Raw genomic sequence first — 19,482 nt, 5'->3', positions numbered from 1 at the left:
CAACCTCTGCCCAAATTAACACCTGTAGGATGAATCAGAGCATTGACTTCAAGTCTGGCTTAATCCCCACAAATAAAATGCCCAACTTCACTTATGCTCTTGTGGTTAAATGAAGCAAATCAAACCAACAATGTTTAAAAACCTAAAAGAAAGTCTTTCAAGAAGAGTAGAGGCTGTTCTAACAGCAAAGGACCATTTTCATATTAATGCCCATGATTTGAGAAATAGATGTTTGCAGGTGTCAGAATGCATTTCACCAAACAGTTTATGAGAGTAACTTAATTTTATCCAAAATGGGCAGATTTATTAATCTTTACCCATCTGTGTTCAAGCACCTATTGATCAAAAAACAAGCGTGCTCCTGAATACACTTAGTTTTTAAGCAATCAATTGCTCTTTCCAGCTGTAGAATGACATAATTTCCCCCCACAGCATAGCAACATAGCAATCTAGGCTGAAAAATGACACATGGCTACCATGGCAAAAAAACATAGAAAAAATCCTGCCTCTAAGATGTCAGTCAAAAGATCTGAAAGGTCTTTGAAACCTTTCTTAAAAACTATCTAATGTACCAGTCATTACAACCAATCCATGGAGAGAATTCAACAACTACAGTTGTTCTGTAAAAAAAAAAAAAAACCTTCTCATGGAACATTCTTTTTTTCTTATTTGACTGAATGCTCTCACGTCTGCTGGAAGGATCTTCTGGTAAATAAATCAAAATAGTTTCATCAAATAGTTTATTGTATGGCCACCTTGTATATTTATTCATAGTGATAATGGTCCCCCTTAAGGGGCTCATCTGCAGTCCTAACAATCCCAGTTATTGTCCTGATAATTTTCGTACCATGGCGATTGGTCGTTTAGTCATTGGGACAGGTTAGAACATTTTGGTTGGATTTATTTCTGCCAACTTTTTCATGTTCAGAACATCCTCTGATTTGTATATTTTAAGTTCAGTCTGACTGTTCATTTTAGATTGTTGCATTTAAACGTACGATTGATATCGGAATGTTCATCAGAAGAAGGCTCAAATCAGAACATTTACTGAGACCTTCCATACCCTATACATCTAGGTTGCTCTTCTTTGGACTCTCGTTCAATAATATCCCTTTGAATAAAATTAAATTGCATTTTTAAGATAAGGATCTATTAGTGATTTGTGAAGAGGAAGAACTTATACTTTAAGATTAAAGACATTTATCTGGGTTTAAACAGGTATAAGTGTTTACATTTCATTATTAGTATTAAAATATTGTAATATAAATACATTTACCATGAGATTTAATACAATAGGATAAAAACAGAAAGTGCCCCTATTATAAGATATAAGGATATTACAAGTTGCCACAGAATCATTGCCTATATAAAGGCATGACGAAAGATAGATTGCCTTTATACATGGAACTTCTAATTTCCTCAAATTTTACAACAGTGTGGTACATTATTTTTAATAATACAATCATTTTGTTGAGTCATATGACAAAGATGAGATCTCCAAGAACCAATTACAACCAATGACATTAATAACTCTTTATAAGGATATATTTTACAGGATATTCATAGCTCTACTGTATCATTTATGAGTTCTTATACAGCTCTGAAGACAGGAAAGGGAGATAATAAAATAAAAATGATTGTGTAGTATATAAATGAAATAAATCCATAGCTAACATGAAACAACCAGTGACAGTAAATTAATCTATTATTGCATACCATGTCCATTGTGTCAGCACATTGGGCACATTATTGTACAATAAATATGTTTACTCAAACTGTTTGGGCACTTGGGTATTAGCTATTGATTTATTTTATTTATACACTACACAATATTTTTTTCCTTTCTTCTTCTCATCTTTCCAGAGTTTTGTAATAACTGATCTGGTATCTTGTACTTTAGAGTTTTCTGCCTGGTTGGGATAAGTGGTGAGATGGTTTGGGAGTATATCTCTGGGTTGTTACTTCTGTTCCTTTTTCAGATCCGTATATTTCAGTATACAGTATGTTTTATTGTTTGTAACACATGTTCAACTAGTACTGTGACAAAGGGGACATTATTAGGCATTGATTATAACCAATTACATTATTAAGCACAGTTTATAATTTATATAAATGTACTATAAAGAAAAATTATCTAGTAAGACTGTATATAAATCTGCAGATTAAAATCAATCAAACCACCCTGATCCAAGTGTAAACTCAGCATGGGGCTATATGTTTTGCACTAACATACTTAAAAAGAGAATTCACACCACCGAATCTCTGCACCTCAAGTTGAAATTTCAGATTTTAGGTGATACCCACAGGTGCTTCACATAATATCTGTTTTTTCTGCATTATGCAACTAATTCAAATATTGACATGTTCTTGTAGGTCCCTATCAACAAGAATACACATCATTTTGTCCCATTAGTGTAGAAATAGTTTGGGTATTTGAGCCTTTCATTCATGTACATTCAATCTTACAATACTGTATGTTTGAACTTTTTCCCAATTATGTTTGTAGTGTTAAAAGGATGTAGAGGAAATTGTACAAGTCACTTTGTCAGCAGCATACCATGATACATCACCAATTCAACCATAGGCAAAACATCTTCATAAACATTTCTGTCATTATGTTTGTGTGTAGCTTTAGCTTGCCAGATGACTGGCTCTCTGACTACAATTGCACAGTTTACATTTTGATTTAACTCTTTTAAACAAGAGTTTCCGTTAGTCTTGAGCAGTGAATATTATTATTGTTTGTTCCATGCTAAATTGTTAAACTAGTTTTGCTGTCCAAGCTGTAAGCCACAGCTTGGGAGAAAGTTTTTTGTTCAGCTAGTTTGATATATATGTTGATCATCAGATACTGTGGTCACATTACAAGTTCCTGGTCTTTCTTTTCTAGAAAAGTGCTTTTGACAATGCTTTCAGTGTGAATTGCTCTGCTCTTTAATGCTTTAAGCTTAGCCATAGTTGGGAATAGTGTTAGGATTGTTTTCTGCACTCAGAACAACAATTTGGCCTTGAATTACTTCTATGAGCTATGCTGGCATTGCTACAAGAATCTGGAAATATTTGTAATATTTGCAATGCTTTTATAGAAGTAACAACAATAAGTAACAGTTACTTTCCAGTACTAAATGTTGAAAGATCAACACAATCACACTTTTCATAAAGAATGCATATTATTATTTATATTACTTTGTAATAAACAGAGTTCTAAACCATTTGATTTCTACAACTTTTCTATAGTATTTTATTATGTATCTATTGAGAAAATATTTTTACTATTCTGTTTACTAAACAGTTATTGGTGGTGAGTAAGGTTGGTAAGTGAGTGTGTGTCATAAATCTTTTATACACCACTTTAACTTTCAAATATATATATATATATATATATATATATATATATATATATATATACAGTATATAACTCCCTATTAATTGGCCTTCCTATCCAAAGTCCCCACTCCAGTCCATAATGAATATTGCTGCCAGGCTCATACACCTCTCCAACCGCTCCTCCTCTGCCATGCCGCTCTGCCTATCTCTGCACTGGCTTCCCCTACCATCCAGAATAAAATTCAAACTAATGACTCACATTCAAAGCAGTTCATAACTCTGCCCCACCCTACATCTTTGAACTCATCTCTAGGTACCATCCAACCCGCTTGTTACGCTCCTCTACTGACTTGCTCCTCAACTGCTCTCTCATTCCCTCCTCACACGCTCGCATTCAAGACTTTGCAAGGGCTGCCCCCCTTCTCTGAAATTCACTCCCACAAACTGTCAGACATTCTCCCAATCTCTCTGCCTTCAAGAGATCTCTAAAAACGCATTTATTTAGAGAAACTTACCCTAATCTAGTTTAACATAACCTCAGTGTGCCGCTAAAAGCAATACCCTGTGCCACACCTCTCATGCCCATTCCCACACCTTGTGTCTCAACCCTTTCTCCTTGTAGATTGCAAGTTCTTTTGGGCAGGGCTCTCTTCACCTCTTGTGTCAGTTATTGATTGCTTTATATGTTACTCTGTATGTCCAATGTATGAAACCCACTTATTGTACAGTGCTGCAAAATATGTTGGCGCTTTATAAATAAATGTTAATAATAATAATAATAATAATTATATATATATATATATATATATATATAATATAATTTGAATGTTGAGAAATCAGCCCCATATAGAGTCAATTTTAGGCAAATAATTTTTAAGTTTTAAAAATATTTTTCTCAGTAATAATAAAACAGTAATTTGTGCTTGAGTCTAAGCTGCATGAATCTATATTGGTGGCAAAACAATCCTATTGGGTTTAAGTAATGTTTAAATGACTGACTGATGATGCAGCAAACTCAATTGTTTCATGAATGCTCTTAGTTTTAGCGCTATAACATCTATTGCATCTGAGATTAAGAATAAGAATATGTGTTTGTGCTAAGCATTGCCCACTATAAATGAATGTGTGCAACATATTTGGATGAATCAAAACATCTGTCTGCTTTAATAAACATGCCAGTTTTTTAACAGGAGGAGTGAGTACAATGGTGTTAAATAGCTAGAAATCCTTTTGGAATCCTTGTTTAGATTTTTAATAAAACAGCCCCATATTGTAATTTTTAAGTGCTTTAACATTTTGTTACATTAGTTTCTGTAAGATTTTTGTAGGGTTTTTTAAATTTACAAATTTTTGTAGTCACAGTTTGATTAAAACAATTAATTCACTGAATTGTAGCTGATTTAGCTATCTCTATTTGCTACTCAGAATTTTTTGACTAAACCTATACAGCCTTTCTAACTTTATTTAAATTTTTCTAGCATCACCTTGGGTTGATAAAAGTAGAACTGCAAACAAAATCGATCTGTATGATGTGCGCAGACGGCCATGGTAAGTTTTTTTTTTTTAATAAGTTTAGTTTATTTATCCCTGTAGTGATGGGGCAAGGATTATGGGGTTGTGCTGTTATTATCAGAGTCTCTTTTGGTCGCAGGCAAAGATGTATAGGTTAGTTTGGGATCAATTTGTCTCCAGGGCCAACTTCCAGAGGGGCCTGGTGCTCGGCAGTAGCAATATGCTCACCGCTACAAGTGGGGGGTCTGGAGTAGTTATATATATTGTTGGGTACCTGTGGGATCATTGTGAATTTTTTGTTTCCCCTTGTCTCTGTAGTCAGGGCTAAATTGTAGCGTTTTCTATGCTTACTTGCCCTTGGTTGGTGTCACACTGGCTTGACTTGGTATATCTCTGTTGCTCCTGCTGGTCAGATTGCAATCCTTTCTGGCTCGAGTCCCTGCCTCAGGGTTCAGGGCGCATCAATGTCCCAGGCTGCACAGCTCCACTTAAGATGCGTTGAATGTGGCTGGCTTAGCCATGGTCACACTGGTGCCATATCAGTTAGTGGCCTTGATCCCCATCAAAGTTGCTGGGATAGACACAAGGCTGGGGCCTGATACCAGCAGGCCGCGGTCAGTGTGTGTGGCTCGTGGCTGTCTGAGGATCATGGTTTGCTTTGTCTATGGTTTCCCCACTGCCATCAAGTATTAAGGGGAGTTTAGTGAGGAATTAATGACCGATTTAGGGCACTTATGTAGGCTCATGGCAATTCAGTTAGGCAGCCATCTTTGTCAGCATCCAAACCATGCCCCCCAAAGAACACACTATCACTACTGTACACATATGGTTTTAAGAACAAAAAGAGCTATTTTTGTACCTATTTTTGTACCACTACTGTTAGTAGTGTATTAGCTCCCTGCAACATTTTTGCAATGCCTCTGGCTTCCATAATTATATAGTTGTTGAGGCTTAAGAAGTTATATGTTTATACCCAAACCCAATCAGAATATTTATTAGTTAGTGGCAATACACCAACTTCATCTGCAAGACATCAGTCATTTTATAGGAGCCGTGTCGATGTCAAAAGTGAAGCATTTTAGAGAACACTTCCATAGTTACCATACAACAATATAAAATCTGGCAATAAGTGGGCTATGCTTAATGCTTAGAAGCGTCCTTGGAATTCTTGTATTGTTCTGAATTGTAAGATTGAAATATGCAGATATATCAAGATGGAAAATAAATAACATGATGTTCTCTACGTTTGTGTTTTCAAAAGACCTTGAGTTCTGTTTTCTATTTCTAATGGGATGTTATTCATTACCGAAAGACTCATTGATAAATGAAATAACTGTGCAAAGAATCACGTACGAGTCCTGAAATACATTTTCAATTATAATGACCTGCACTGAACACATTTAACTGTACCTAAAATATTTTTACTGTACGATGTTTTGATGGTCAGTGAAATATAATTTATAATACATAGTTCCTCTACCTGGATAAGTAAATAAGTGAATAAGTGTGTTAATATTAAAACAAAGAAAAAGTTCACTCAGTGCCATATTTTACTTACACATTTCCAGACATGTAAGACAGCTATAGTGCTAAATCTGCCCCCAACCAACCAACATATATGGGGTCCATTTACTAAAGGTTCTATTTTTTTCCCATGATTCATATTTTTTGTGCAAAAATACAATTTTTTAATGGAAAGTCGATGTTAGGTTAGAGGTTTGGTTTTTTTTTTTTTTGACACTTTCATTTATTTTTCACAGTTTCACAGTTTTTCTGTGTTTTTTAAAACTGTTTACAGTTTTAGAGAAAATTTGTTTATTTGTGGTTTCAAAAACCTTGAAAACCATGAAACCAAGGATGTTGATAAATGGGCCTCATATTTTGGAAGGGGAATTTTTTTTTTGGAGTTTATTAAACAGCACCAGTTATTTGTAAGTACGTGACTTCATGTAACCTCATTGATAAGTACTATGTATAAATTGGTGAGTACTTTCCAAAGATTAGCTTGTGTTTTAAATCATTAGTTATTTAAGTTTAATCAGGAGTTTAGATTTGCACAAAATGCATTGGCTCTGCCTGTTTCCTGTATTTTCATAAAATTCCCCTGGACTATTAATGATATTGGTCTGTGGACTAATTTTTAATGATGTTTTTTTACAGGTAAGTATATTTTTCATGCTTTATCAATGTATTTTAAACATTTTAACTCTGTTAATGTTTCTGGTCTGATAGCAGGAATTGGATCTGCAAACATTATTTTTCTTAAACTGGCATACAAATATGTGGCTTACAAATCTTTATTACCAGTACCTGTAATCTGAAGCAAATGTAAAAAAAAAAAAATTAACCTTTCTCATATCTGTGTCTATTTCAGGTACATCCAAGGTGCTGCATCTCCAAAAGATATGCTTATTCTGGTTGATGTGTATGTATTTAATATTATTACCTTTTACAATCAATGGCTATGTACATTCACATATACCAGTGTTCCCCAACCAGTGGCTCATAAGCAACATGTTGCTCCCCAACCCCTTGGATGTTGCTCCCAATGGCCTCAAACCAGGTGCTAATTTTTGAATTTCTGGTAAGGAGGCAAGTTTTGGAGGCATAAAAAACAAGTATAATGCCAAACAGAGCATTCTATAGCCTGCAAGTCCACATAGGGGCTATCAAATAGATAATGATAGCTGTCACTGGCACCTCCAGGAACCTTTTTCATGCTTGTGTTGCTTCCCAACACTTTTTCCACTTGAATGTGGCTCACATGTATAAAAGGTTGGGGATCCCTGACATATACTAGGGTGAAAATCAACTGCTTCTGGTCCAATGTGAGAACTTTGAGTCACCTGTTTTTTAACTTTTTTGCATAAAAATAATGTGCAACATATTTATGAACAATAACGTGCGTTTTTCATGGCAGGGCTACTAACGAAGATACTGGGCCCGATTCACTAAAGTCCGAAATAAGGAGTGCTATTTATAGCATGCGTTAAAAATCTTATCACTTCTTATTTTTTGCTCGATTCACTAAAAGGACACTTGTCATAATTAAGAAGCGATGTTCTTGGCGTTATTTATCTTGCGAGAACATATTTTCAAGCAACGTGCTGCGTAATATGTTGTGCGCTGCGTAATATATTGCTTGAAAATATGACGTCGCAAGATAAATAACGCCAAGAACATCGCTTCTTAATTATGACAAGTGTCCTTTTAGTGAATCGAGCGAAAAATAAGAAGTGATAAGATTTTTAACGCATGCTATAAATAGCACTCCTTATTTCGGACTTTAGTGAATCGGGCCCACTGTATGTAAAACTGCTGCAAATTAAGTTTATGACAATTGTATGTCTATATCCTTGCAATCTAACTTAACATGAAGCCACGAAACTTGTCATATAGACTTTGACTTTACTATGGTAGTACTGTGTGTAGTATACTTATGTGTATGGTGATTCTTCACCGATGTAATATATTACCATGTGTGCAAATTGGCCCAGTAAAGATGCTTTATGGAAAGATGGTGATCAGATTCTCTTTGGCGAGCCATATTTACACCTGGGAACGTACCTGGGAATTTCCACCTGGCAATTGTTGATACCAGCATACCTATACTTAGCTCTCTATAGTTACTTAAACAGTCAGGGAAATGTTTACTAATGGTCACTTCTTAATTTCTGTCACATCATTTCTCACTTATTGGTTTTAACATGGCCGGTGTCTGTGTCAACAGTTAAATATCTATATATCTTAGCAAAGATATGTTTCATAACCAGATATTTTTTTTCCTTATTGGTAAATATGTTCTATTTCTTTTATCCAATTCTTGTACAAATTAGATTATCACAATAACAAAACAGAAATAATTTAGCCTAAAATCATTGTATGGTTGTGCAATATTGATTTTTATATCCCTTGATTATGCATCTGTCTTCCTGGCATTTATTTAAAGCTTTATGTTCACTTGGAAGACAGAGAGATGTGGTGTTTTAAAAGCATCTCTTTCTATCCGTATAGGCTTCTTTGTTACGTTAATGTCAGGGGGAAAAGCATTGAGTCTGATGTGTCTAGTAGATTGCTTTGTGCTAAAAAAAAAAAAAATCTATTCTCTAGTTTGTCGCTTTGATCGAATAGATTGCATCTGATGTTTTAAATGGATTGAAATACTTTTATATTACTAAAATGTGTTTCATCGGCTTTTGCAATCCCACTATTTGAGCTTTGCCCCGAAGCAGACAAGCTGCCGTTTAGTTTTTTGTAATGTCTATTATACAATAGGCAACAGAGATGCAATGTGAGAATCTAGGATAGCCTTCCAATTACTTTTATACTGGACTTGATTGGGATATTTTCATGAAATTAGAAATATGTTTTATCTGTTTTTTTTCAGGAGCGGAAGTGTTAGTGGGCTTACTCTGAAGTTGATAAGAACATCTGTGTCTGAGATGCTGGAAACTCTGTCAGATGATGATTTTGTTAATGTAGCTGCTGTAAGTATATCTATATATGTTTCCTTATTAGTATATCTATTTATCATAATCTATTTATTTGCACCCAGAATTGGCCCAATGGACTTTAAACACACAATTAAACATAGACATTAAAAACAAGTTTAGAAAATTGATGACTTACTTATAAAGCTTATATGAGAGGGGAGAAGATAAAACAAATTCATTTTTATAACTTCCATTTTAGAAAAAAAAAGAGAAAATGGAAAACAATTGAAACCAATAATTTTTTGAGGTATGCTATTTGAAAATTAAACATTTTGTGAAGGTGAATTGTCCCTTTAGAGATAGTGCTAAGTGAAATACAGTTTTTGTAATGATTCAGCAGTTCTTCTCTCTTGTAAATTAGCCCTGGGGTCAATTTAATTCCTAACTCATGTGAAATCATATTTTCTATAATTATTCAGAATAGAGCCAAATCTGTTTTAAATATATTTCGACACTTAAATATGGGTATGATAATTTAATATTTTATGAATTTGTATCTGCAAACCAATAGATTTTTTTGTCATACCATTGTGTACCTTTTATTCCAAGATGATTCCAGTTACATACAGTGGTTTATACAAGGTAATGAAATTATATATCTGTCCTTGAAAGTAAAAAAACCCTGGTGTCAAGAATTTTAAACTACAATGTAAGAAGTAAAGGTAGGAGTAAAAAAACAGTAAAAAGCTAAATTTTGCAATATTACATGCCGAGATTTGCACGTTTGTTTATTTTATCCAAACTGGAGCACACATATATAAAGTTAATTTTTAATTTAAGTTTTATCATGCTTTTGGGATACTCAGTTAATGTGTTTTGTACATGTCTTGTCACTCATTAAATCTGTTCAGAAACCTTACATGGGCTTTGCAGGGAACTCACTGGAGCATGTGGGTGAGACAGTAAACTAGAGCACAGGCACTGGAACTGGACTTTTAACCCTGGTGATGCACTAAAGTTAGACTGGGATGTGCGAGGCCCACTGGGGCTGCAACCACAGTAGTCCCCACATCCTGCCTGCTCACCCACCCACAGGCCTTCCTCTCTAGTGTGGGCCCCTTATACTTATTTTTGCCTTGATTTGGGGGAAGGAGGGCAGTGCAGGTAGGGATTGAGTATGGGTCAACCCTGTTGTATACTGTCAAAAAACTGAATTTTAATTGTCAGGGCACCAATCAGAAATATATAGAAGGGAAGTGGGTTTGTCTGGGCAGGTTAATGGTCCACATTGTACCATTTACAATACTGACAAATTAGAGAGGAATTCTTAAATAGATATCCTGTGGGATTTGTGGAAGCCCATGTGTTCTGTAATCAGATTTAAATTCTTGCACTTATCACTATTAAACTACAAAGGACCAGTGTTTCTCTAACTCCTGGGTCTTCCTCCCCATTGCCTCCTACTCTGTAAAGCTCTATCTACCTTGCACCAGTCCTACAAATTTACATTAACATACAGAACCAATGCTGTTTTCTGACTAATCTGACATTACCAGCATGCTTCAAGATATCTCAGGATAACATAAGCACTTCTTAGTTGTGGTCACAAGACCTGGTGGTGAAATTTACATTAGAGCAGAAGTAGATCAAAGATCTGGTTTTGTTTTGAACATGCAACTTACTCACTGCACAAATATGTATCCATAATTATACAATGTCAGCTATTGCTACTTATGGCTTATCTTCAAAGCCACAGGGAAGAGACAGGGGAAAGCAAACAACAGTCCTTCTACTTAAAACAAGACTAATGTTAAGTGCCCCAGAGCAATGAGGATGGAATTTCCAAATAACCCTGTTACAGGAGGAAAGGCAGGTTTAGAATTGCTTACATCTATCTTGGGAATTAAAGTAAAAATAAAAGTGGCACTGCAAATCATGTTGCTAGAAAAGCCTTAGCTATCATTATTCATGGTCACAACTAAAAGATTAGGATGTACATTCTTGCCAGTGAAGGCAGGAAAATGACACTGTGACTTAATCAGCCGTATCAGGATTTATGCCGAGGCCTCGATGAACAAGGGACTTAAATATTAATGTGCAGAACCACTTTACAACTGAGTTTTTAATTATATGAATGTGTTTATTTCAGTGCAAAGTGTGATATATGGAGTGTGCAGTTAGGTACTACTAGCCATCAAGAGTTAATTGCATTAGAATTTCTGTTGATTTATGTTAATGGTGTTCAAAGTGCAGCTTTTTGAAAGAATAAGAAACCTGCTGCTAGAAAATAAGAAAATGCTAGGGAATTAAAGCTACCCCCACCTCTATACCAGATAATTTAGTTATGATCTTTGATGGCACAAAGTGGAAGATGATAGGGGCAACAAATCAGGCTCTACATGCTGTGATTTAGAGAAGTGGTTTCACAGTGAATGGAGTTCGGCTTTGATTGTGTGCCTCTCTGTGCTTCTCAACTAAATGTATTTTTCAGTATAAAATAAAACGTTTATAACAACAAAATTACTATGCTGAAACAAGTGAAATATGGACCTTTAAATGCTGGTGTATTTATCAGCTGCTGTATCAGTACTATAAATTGTGTATGGTTTAATCTTTTTATGTGTATATAAATAGGGTCTGCTGTGTGTTTAACCCCTGCACATAGAAAATAAATTGTGAAAGGACCAAACACACAGGCACTTAAGGCACTGGGGCCATTTTTTCTGTTAGCATGGCAAGTTGTCTGTCTCATTATATCAAGAAAAATGTACCATACCAGCACTTAATGAATATGGCTCATATAAAGTGTTTCTACTAAGGCATTTAATGCACTGTAGCATTCTGCAAATAACAGACTAATAAATCTGTATGAAATTTTACTCATGGAGAAATGTACATGTTGCTTTTGAGAAACTGGCGCACTGCCATGAAATGCATCAAGCGTGTGGTTACGGAGAAAGGCCTGTGAAACCTTCATGTTTCAGAAGTTTTTACCAATAAAGGACTGTAAATTTTTAAATAAATCTGCCTAACTGGTGCTCCATGCAGTGGATTGACAGATTGTTTGACGGTGCCTTCCGGGGGCTGGAGCCAGGGGCGCTGCCATGAGGCATGTTGAGACTGGCCTCAATCAGCAGTGCCCAGCAAGTTACCAGGGGCAGCAAAATGCCACTCCTGGTAACTTAAAGAGCCTAAATTTAGATTTTTAAATTGGAATTTAAGCTTTTCTAGTGCAGGGAGTGCAATAGCGCTCTCTGCACTAGCAATGGGGGGAGAGAGGGTGGCAGCATCAAGCATCAACTTGGTTGAGACGGCGCTGACTGGAGCAGCACATTAACAGGCAGTGACTGGTGACACCCCAGTTTCTATTATTCTTACAAATGTACAATAATAACTAGAGTTATACAGTATATTCATAGAGAGATGGATTTAGTCACAAGATGTCTAAATACAGACTTCATTTCATTCTATTCCCCATATGTAATAAAAGACAATAAGCTTGCCCAGTAGCAGTAACCCATAGCAACCAATAAGGTGTTTGCTTTAAAACAGGGGACCAGTAAATTCTACTTGCTGATTGGTTGCTATTGGTTAGGATTCCTGGGCAAATTTAGTTCCTTGTCTCTGTAATTTAACTACTGCCGAGAACCCCTGCAGCATTCAATAAGGCCTTGGTATCTAAGCTCACAAAGGAAATCTAGAAAGTGTTATAAAAAGAATACAGCTACCAATTAAAAAGCCTTACAATCAAATTGCTTTCTGTTTGCTCCACTGTTAGTAGCCTTGACCCTTGCAAACAGACAGCAAAAAACTGAGAAAGTACAATACATAAAATAGATTAGTTGCACTGTTCCTGAGATAGGTCTTAGGAAATGACAAAATTGTGACCCTGGCTCAGTAATGGGCTAAATACCAGCAATTATTGCAGGGTTCAGATTTGTTTGATTGAGTAAAGTACAACTAAATTGTATCCAAACCCTTAAAAGGTAGTTTACACTTGAGCTAGCATTTAGTTTGTCATAGAATGTTTCAGCCTTACCAGCTTTTCATTTGGTCTTCATATGTTAGCTTCTGTAGTTTTTGAATTAATTCCCTCCCCTCCCCCACTGTCTTTTGCTAATTCCCTCCCACAGCCCAAAAACTATTGCTTTGTGACATTTTTATTGTTACTTTTTACTTATGTTTTTATGCAGGTACTATCCTCTTCTTCCAGTCATTCAAACTACTGCCTGGTTAGTAGGGTTAATTGGAACCTACCAAACAGTTAGCTGCTGCAAATTCCCAATTGTAAAGCTTAATAAATAAAAAAACACTAATGAAATTTTACAAATAGGGACCAGTTGCAAACTTTCTTAGAATATAACTGTCTGTTTATATGTTTAGTTAATTCTAAGTTGAACAATCCCTTTAAAGTTGTGTGCCTTCAGTGTTGGCAACTTTTCAGAACTTTTGCATATATTTTAATTAGCAAATTTGGGCTTCAATTAAGTTAGTAATTTGACAAAACTTACTGTTTCTGTGGATTCTCATTCAGATTGCATATTTACAAAAAAATATATATATATTTGTAGTCAAGCTTCACCTTTAATCTATACACCATATTTGTCTTAATTGCTAAAATCAATAAGATGAGAGGATCATTTTAATAATGAGGGGGCAGTAAAGCCCCTTGTTCAACATCAGTGCGATGAAAAGGGCTTGTGCTGAGCATACTTTTAGCCTGTTACAAAAAAAAAATCATTTTTTTTTTTGTTTTTTTTCTTGGACTAAACAGGAAAACAAAAGCTACTTCATGTTTGGTCCTTGTGAGGTAGATAATTAGATTATAGGAGAACAGATAAAGAAAAATCTGTTATGTAAGTGGGATTTTTTATTTATTTAATCTAATTATCTACTTCCCATTGATATTGTTTTATGGCCATTCCTTATGTCACCATGCTGTTTACATGTACAGGTATGGGATCCCTTATCCGGAAACCCATTATCCAGAAAGCTTAGAATTACGGAAAGCCCGTCTCCCATAGACTCCATTTTAATCAAGTAACTGATTTCCTTTTACTCTGTAATAATACAACAGAACCTTGTAATTGATCCCAACTAAGATATAAATAATCCTTATTGGATGCAAAACAATCATATTGGGTTTAATTCATGTTTTATTGATTTTTTAGTAGACTTAAGGGATGGAGATCTAAATTACCTAAAGACCCCTTATCCGGAATACCCTTGGTCCTGAGAATTCTGGATAATGGGTCCTATACCTGTATCTTTAAAATATTCATATTCAGGATCGGCATAAAAGCCATTTGTTCAGAGCATTCAGCCTTACAGGTGGTGTCTAGACAAGAAAGCACATTTAATAATATTTCACTTTCTATTATTAAATTTGATTAATTTACTATCTGTGTCTGCTGCCTATCAGCTGTTGATCTAAAATCCAAACAGTTAAAGGGGTCCACTGGCAATTTTAAATGATTATCTAATGCACAGCAGCAAGTTGGAAGTTCCAGGTTTAAATAACATTTCTGTTAAAAATCTCTTTCAATATTCTGCAATGAAATTGAATGACATTTACATTTCTTGCTCTACAATTGAGTTTTAATAGCATTACTTTTATACCACTATTGATTCAGACTTTCCCCCCCTCTTGTTCTCCAAGTCCACACACTCCAACACACACACGGTAATGAAGAGTATTGTTTGTTTTTTCAGTATCCTCCATGAATTGTCATTGAAGTAGCTATTGTTGCATGTCCTTTATGCTAAATCTGTATCTAAGGAAATCTTGCACATTTGCATTCATTGTGGCATTGCTATTCTGAACAAGGTAAGCAGCATGGAACGATAAACCACAGAATACTTTTCAAGGTTCTTAATTTTTTTTTTTTGTGCACACATACACAGTTCTTGGAATAGAAAATGTACTGCATTAGTAACCAAAGATTTATTCAGTGACTCATGAACCTTTTTCATTATTATTGTGCATTTGGAGCAGATTCACATAGAGAACCACAGTTTTTTTTCTTTTTTAGAATTTATGAAGCAGAGTTTATAGGTGGATTAGCTAAAAAGTTAGCAAGCAGTGCATTATAGTGGTAAAACTGACAAATTAATATTCAGGCAGTGTAAAGGAATAGTAATAGAAAGAAGGACTGATATATAAATGATATAGAAAGGCTGTTGTCAATAGCAACTAATCCGATTTTAGTAACAGCTAACTAAAATTATATCAAAGACATGTGTCAATTCATTTGATGTGGTTTGAATTTGGATCAGCAAAGGATTTTTTTTGACCCCCAGTGTTCTAATGGGCTCCATTGACTTTTTTGTGTGACATCATAATTTTAATACAGTCTAGCCCTCCAACATGCAGTCTAGTAAATAATCTAGTTTCAGTAACAATATCAGGAAAGGCTTCAGGCCATAACATTTATAGCTTAAAAGAAAGAAGGGAGAGATGAAATAATAGAGGAAAACTGAGGTGACAACCTTCATTGCCATTCTCTGACCAGTGCAGCAGTTTGGGCCAAAAAGAGTGATGGGTGTCACATGGGCTGGTTGTACAGCTAATTGGTTGCCTAAAATTATTCTTAACAGTTCCAGGGCTCGTGTGAGAGCAACTGGCTATTCCCACATAGAAAATTACCTTTATTCCCTACCGAGAGATTTTATAATCTTGAGCTGCTATACACTAGATACACTGAGATAAGATATGACATAAGCTATAACATATAGCCCAATAACAACAGTGACCCTATTGGCTGCAACTACTGTAGATGGTGCTAAATAAGCAAAAATTTAAAATGTAAAAAAAAGTATTTAATATATTATTTGAAATGCTCAGGTCCTGGTGATTTTTAGCTAATTGGTCCTTTCAGAATTAAGGGTACTGTGCCATAATATTTCTAACACAGTAACCCCCATATGTAATAAAAGGTACTAAGTTTACCCAGGAGCAGTAAATCATAGCAACCAATAAGATGTTTGCTTTTAAACACGTGACCATTAAATGCTTTGTGCTGATTGGTTGCTATTGGTTACTGCTTCTGAGCAAACTTTGTGGGTTTTATTACATAACCCCAATAATCTTTTAGAAATACAGGTACCAATAGTATTGTTTTGCCATTTATGCTAGTTTAGTTTCCATCATTCCCATGGTTCTACCTAATTATTACAAAGGAAAAAAATCAAATTTACCTTTTTTTTAATTTAATGCGAATTACTCTTTTTCTGAGCTTCATGGATAACCGTAAAAGATCCAGTGATCCGAAAGTCACGAAATTTTCGTACCGAACAATTGTAAACAGGGCAGAACCTCTCCGAATTTTTCGCGCTAGCGTCCGAAAAAGTTGCACAAGCGTACAAAAAAGTAGGACGGGCGTACGAAAAACTCGTGAAAGCGCAAAAAATCATTGGAAATACGCTCTGAGCGTTCGTGTCTTGATAAATCTCCCCCCTTGTGTCCTTAAAGCCCTTTATCCATTGCCCTATGCTGGTTGTATCCTCCATGGTCAGACCATCATTTTTGCATACCGTATATACTTGAGTATAAGCCGAGTTTTTCAGCACCAAAAATGTTATACTCGAGTATATTTGAAGATGTAACTTGCTGGCGGCGTTCGTTGCACACACCCCCCCCCCCCCAGTGGACGTATGTGTGCACACGCACGCACAGATTCATGCCGATGGGAGCAGTTACAGAATATGCTGCATACGATGGGAGCTGTTATGATGGGAGCTGCATACGATGGAAGCTGTTATGATGGGAGCAGTTAGAGAATATGCTGCATACGATGGGAGCTGTTAGAGACTAAACGGCAAGTGAGTTGCTGTAAGGCTGCACATAAACTTTAAACACATAAGCTTTCTGTATGTAAACAGTACATACAGAAAGTTTTTCAGCACGTGCCTTGGCAGTTACTTTAAACTTCTGAAGTATCAGCCAGTGGATTCATTTTGCATTACTCTCTAGTTTCCAGGCAGCAAACAACAGTTAAAGGGGAAAATAAATCTATTCTGTCTGTTCTTACACACCTACAAGGAGAAAATATTCCTCCTAGAGAACCCTTTCTGTTGTGTCCTGTTATTACCTGGAATCTAATAAAGCTGAACTTTCCTTCTAAGAGGTAATAGTCACAGAAATGTCAATTAAGGTGATAACCATACAATGGGAGCGCACACAGGGGAGCGCACAGTAGCTGTTCGTAGTAGCTGCTGCATTTCCCACCCTAGGCTTATACTCGAGTCAATACGTTTTTCCAGTTTTCTTATGTAAAATTGGGTATCTCAGCTTATATTCAGATCGGCTTATACTCAAGTATATACGGTAATTATTTCAGTGAAAGTTCTTCCACAATATCTCACTGAGGTGCTTATGTATCTGCATGAAGTCAGATGAAGTCAGAGTTAACAAACAAGCAAACCTTTTATAGTTTTTTTTACAGCCAACACATTAATGTCAGCGGCTTTTCTACAAGCAATGGATTTAAATGCAACCGAGTAATGCCTAAAGCAATTACCTTTTTGTTTTCTTGGGAGAACACAGTTCCAGAATTTGGACTAAATGCATAAACAGGATTGGGCTGTTTTGTACTGTTGACTTTAGTTGCTGACTAATTTCTAATTTAGCTGTTTCTTTAGCTGTAATGTAAAACCCCAAAGCTGTCATCCTTAAAAAAATAAAATAAAAACCAGAATTTTACTGCATGCACTTAACAAAAACAAATGACAAAATGCAAATGACTGCACAAATGATATTAGATGAAAGCATTATTTATAATTGCTAATATAATTGTTACTTTCTGCATTCAGATTTGAACACTGCCAAGATTTGTATAATAATTACTACTGTCATGTTTTTGTGGTTATGGCAATACTGATTATAGTCAATATTTAATTCTTGTTTTTAACCTAAAGCAACACTATATGAAATAAGGTTTGCGCTGGTTTTAGTTTTTAACACAAATTCATAAACTGCATTAATAATTAGAAATTCAATTTGTATCCTGAAAATGACATCAGTGACTGGATCTATGAAGCTGTACCGGGCTGCCATCTAGTGGTTTGGTTAATGTACATTTTAATTTGTAGAAACTGTGAAAGTTAATAGAAATTACATTTTAAAGTACAATTCAGCAGTTTATGTAACATAAAATGAGCAATTTATTGTATTTTGTAACTTTGCCATAGCACAACCAATTAGACATTTACTTTACTTGTTCTTTTCTATATCAGCTGCATAGTGGTTCACAATTTAGCATTGCTGCCTCATCACTGAGGCCTTGACATTATTAGTGTAGAGTTTGTATTGTCTAATGTCTTCTAATGGTCCCTTCCCTCAAAAGCATATTGGAAGGTTAACAGGCTCTGTTAAAATTTACCCCAGAGTGTGTTGCCTGTGTGGCTGTGACAGTAAATGTGTCAAGGATATTTCTGAGATGGATGACACTTTGAAAATCTGTGACCTATTAAACGAGTTATAAGGCAAGCTACCAAGGGTATGGTCACTGTGCAAACAACAATCCAGTTAGCAGTTTAGCAGAGAGTGACCCATTATATGAGGTGTTAGGGCTAAAATCTTTGAAAATCAAACCAAAATAATGTAATAGTCCCAAATTAAGTGTTTTTAAGTGCTTTTCAACCCTATCTGCTAATGCTAACTGTTGCACACTTGATATGGGTTGTAAAAGACAATTAATGGGAGATATTACAAAAGGTCAATGTTTGCTACTGCTCTGGTAACCGACAGCAAGTAATCAGCAGGTATTTGTTAAAAGTAAGCTGTTTGAAAGCAGACATCTAAATTGCTGGTTATGCCTCACAGTGCTGTGTTCCATGTTCAATTCAAGTCAGGACACTGACTGCAAGGAGTTCATATGTTCTCCCTGTCTTTTTGTGGGTACTCCAGAGGGTTCATTTGCTCCTGATTAAATTCCCCAGTGTGTATGTGACGGTGATCAAAGGACTCATTTATGAAAGCAAGTGCAAAATGGGGTGTTGTGTTTGGGATAACTGCATCCTACTGCACTTACAATGTAAGCAAACTTGCATTTCAGCACAAAATAAATGCACTTGCACTGAAAATCTTTGGGGTCGGAATGATGTCATTTGTGGTCCTCAAAATCTAAGCAAAAGAAAGCTGCATGTGATTATTTAGGTGCAATAACACTGCATCAATGGGCAGAGGCTACTGTTGAATCCCTGGAGCTAC

The 19,482-nt window shown here is 35.6% G+C and overlaps 1 protein-coding gene across 1 annotated transcript in view; it reads left to right on the top strand.

Annotated features, from left to right (window-relative positions):
- The window catches only part of cacna2d1 (calcium channel, voltage-dependent, alpha 2/delta subunit 1), a 309,871-nt gene that overhangs the window by 202,175 nt on the left and 88,214 nt on the right, over window positions 1-19,482 (top strand). Inside the window, 3 exon segments of the mRNA NM_001097269.1 lie at window positions 4,806-4,875; window positions 7,214-7,264; window positions 9,227-9,326. Coding sequence (NP_001090738.1) covers window positions 4,806-4,875; window positions 7,214-7,264; window positions 9,227-9,326 — 221 coding nt within the window.

Source organism: Xenopus tropicalis, chromosome 3 (assembly GCF_000004195.4).
Source record: "Xenopus tropicalis strain Nigerian chromosome 3, UCB_Xtro_10.0, whole genome shotgun sequence".
NCBI lineage: Eukaryota > Metazoa > Chordata > Amphibia > Anura > Pipidae > Xenopus > Xenopus tropicalis.
The sequence above is the reverse complement of the archived record's forward strand: the minus strand, read 5'-3'. Positions and strand labels throughout refer to the sequence as shown.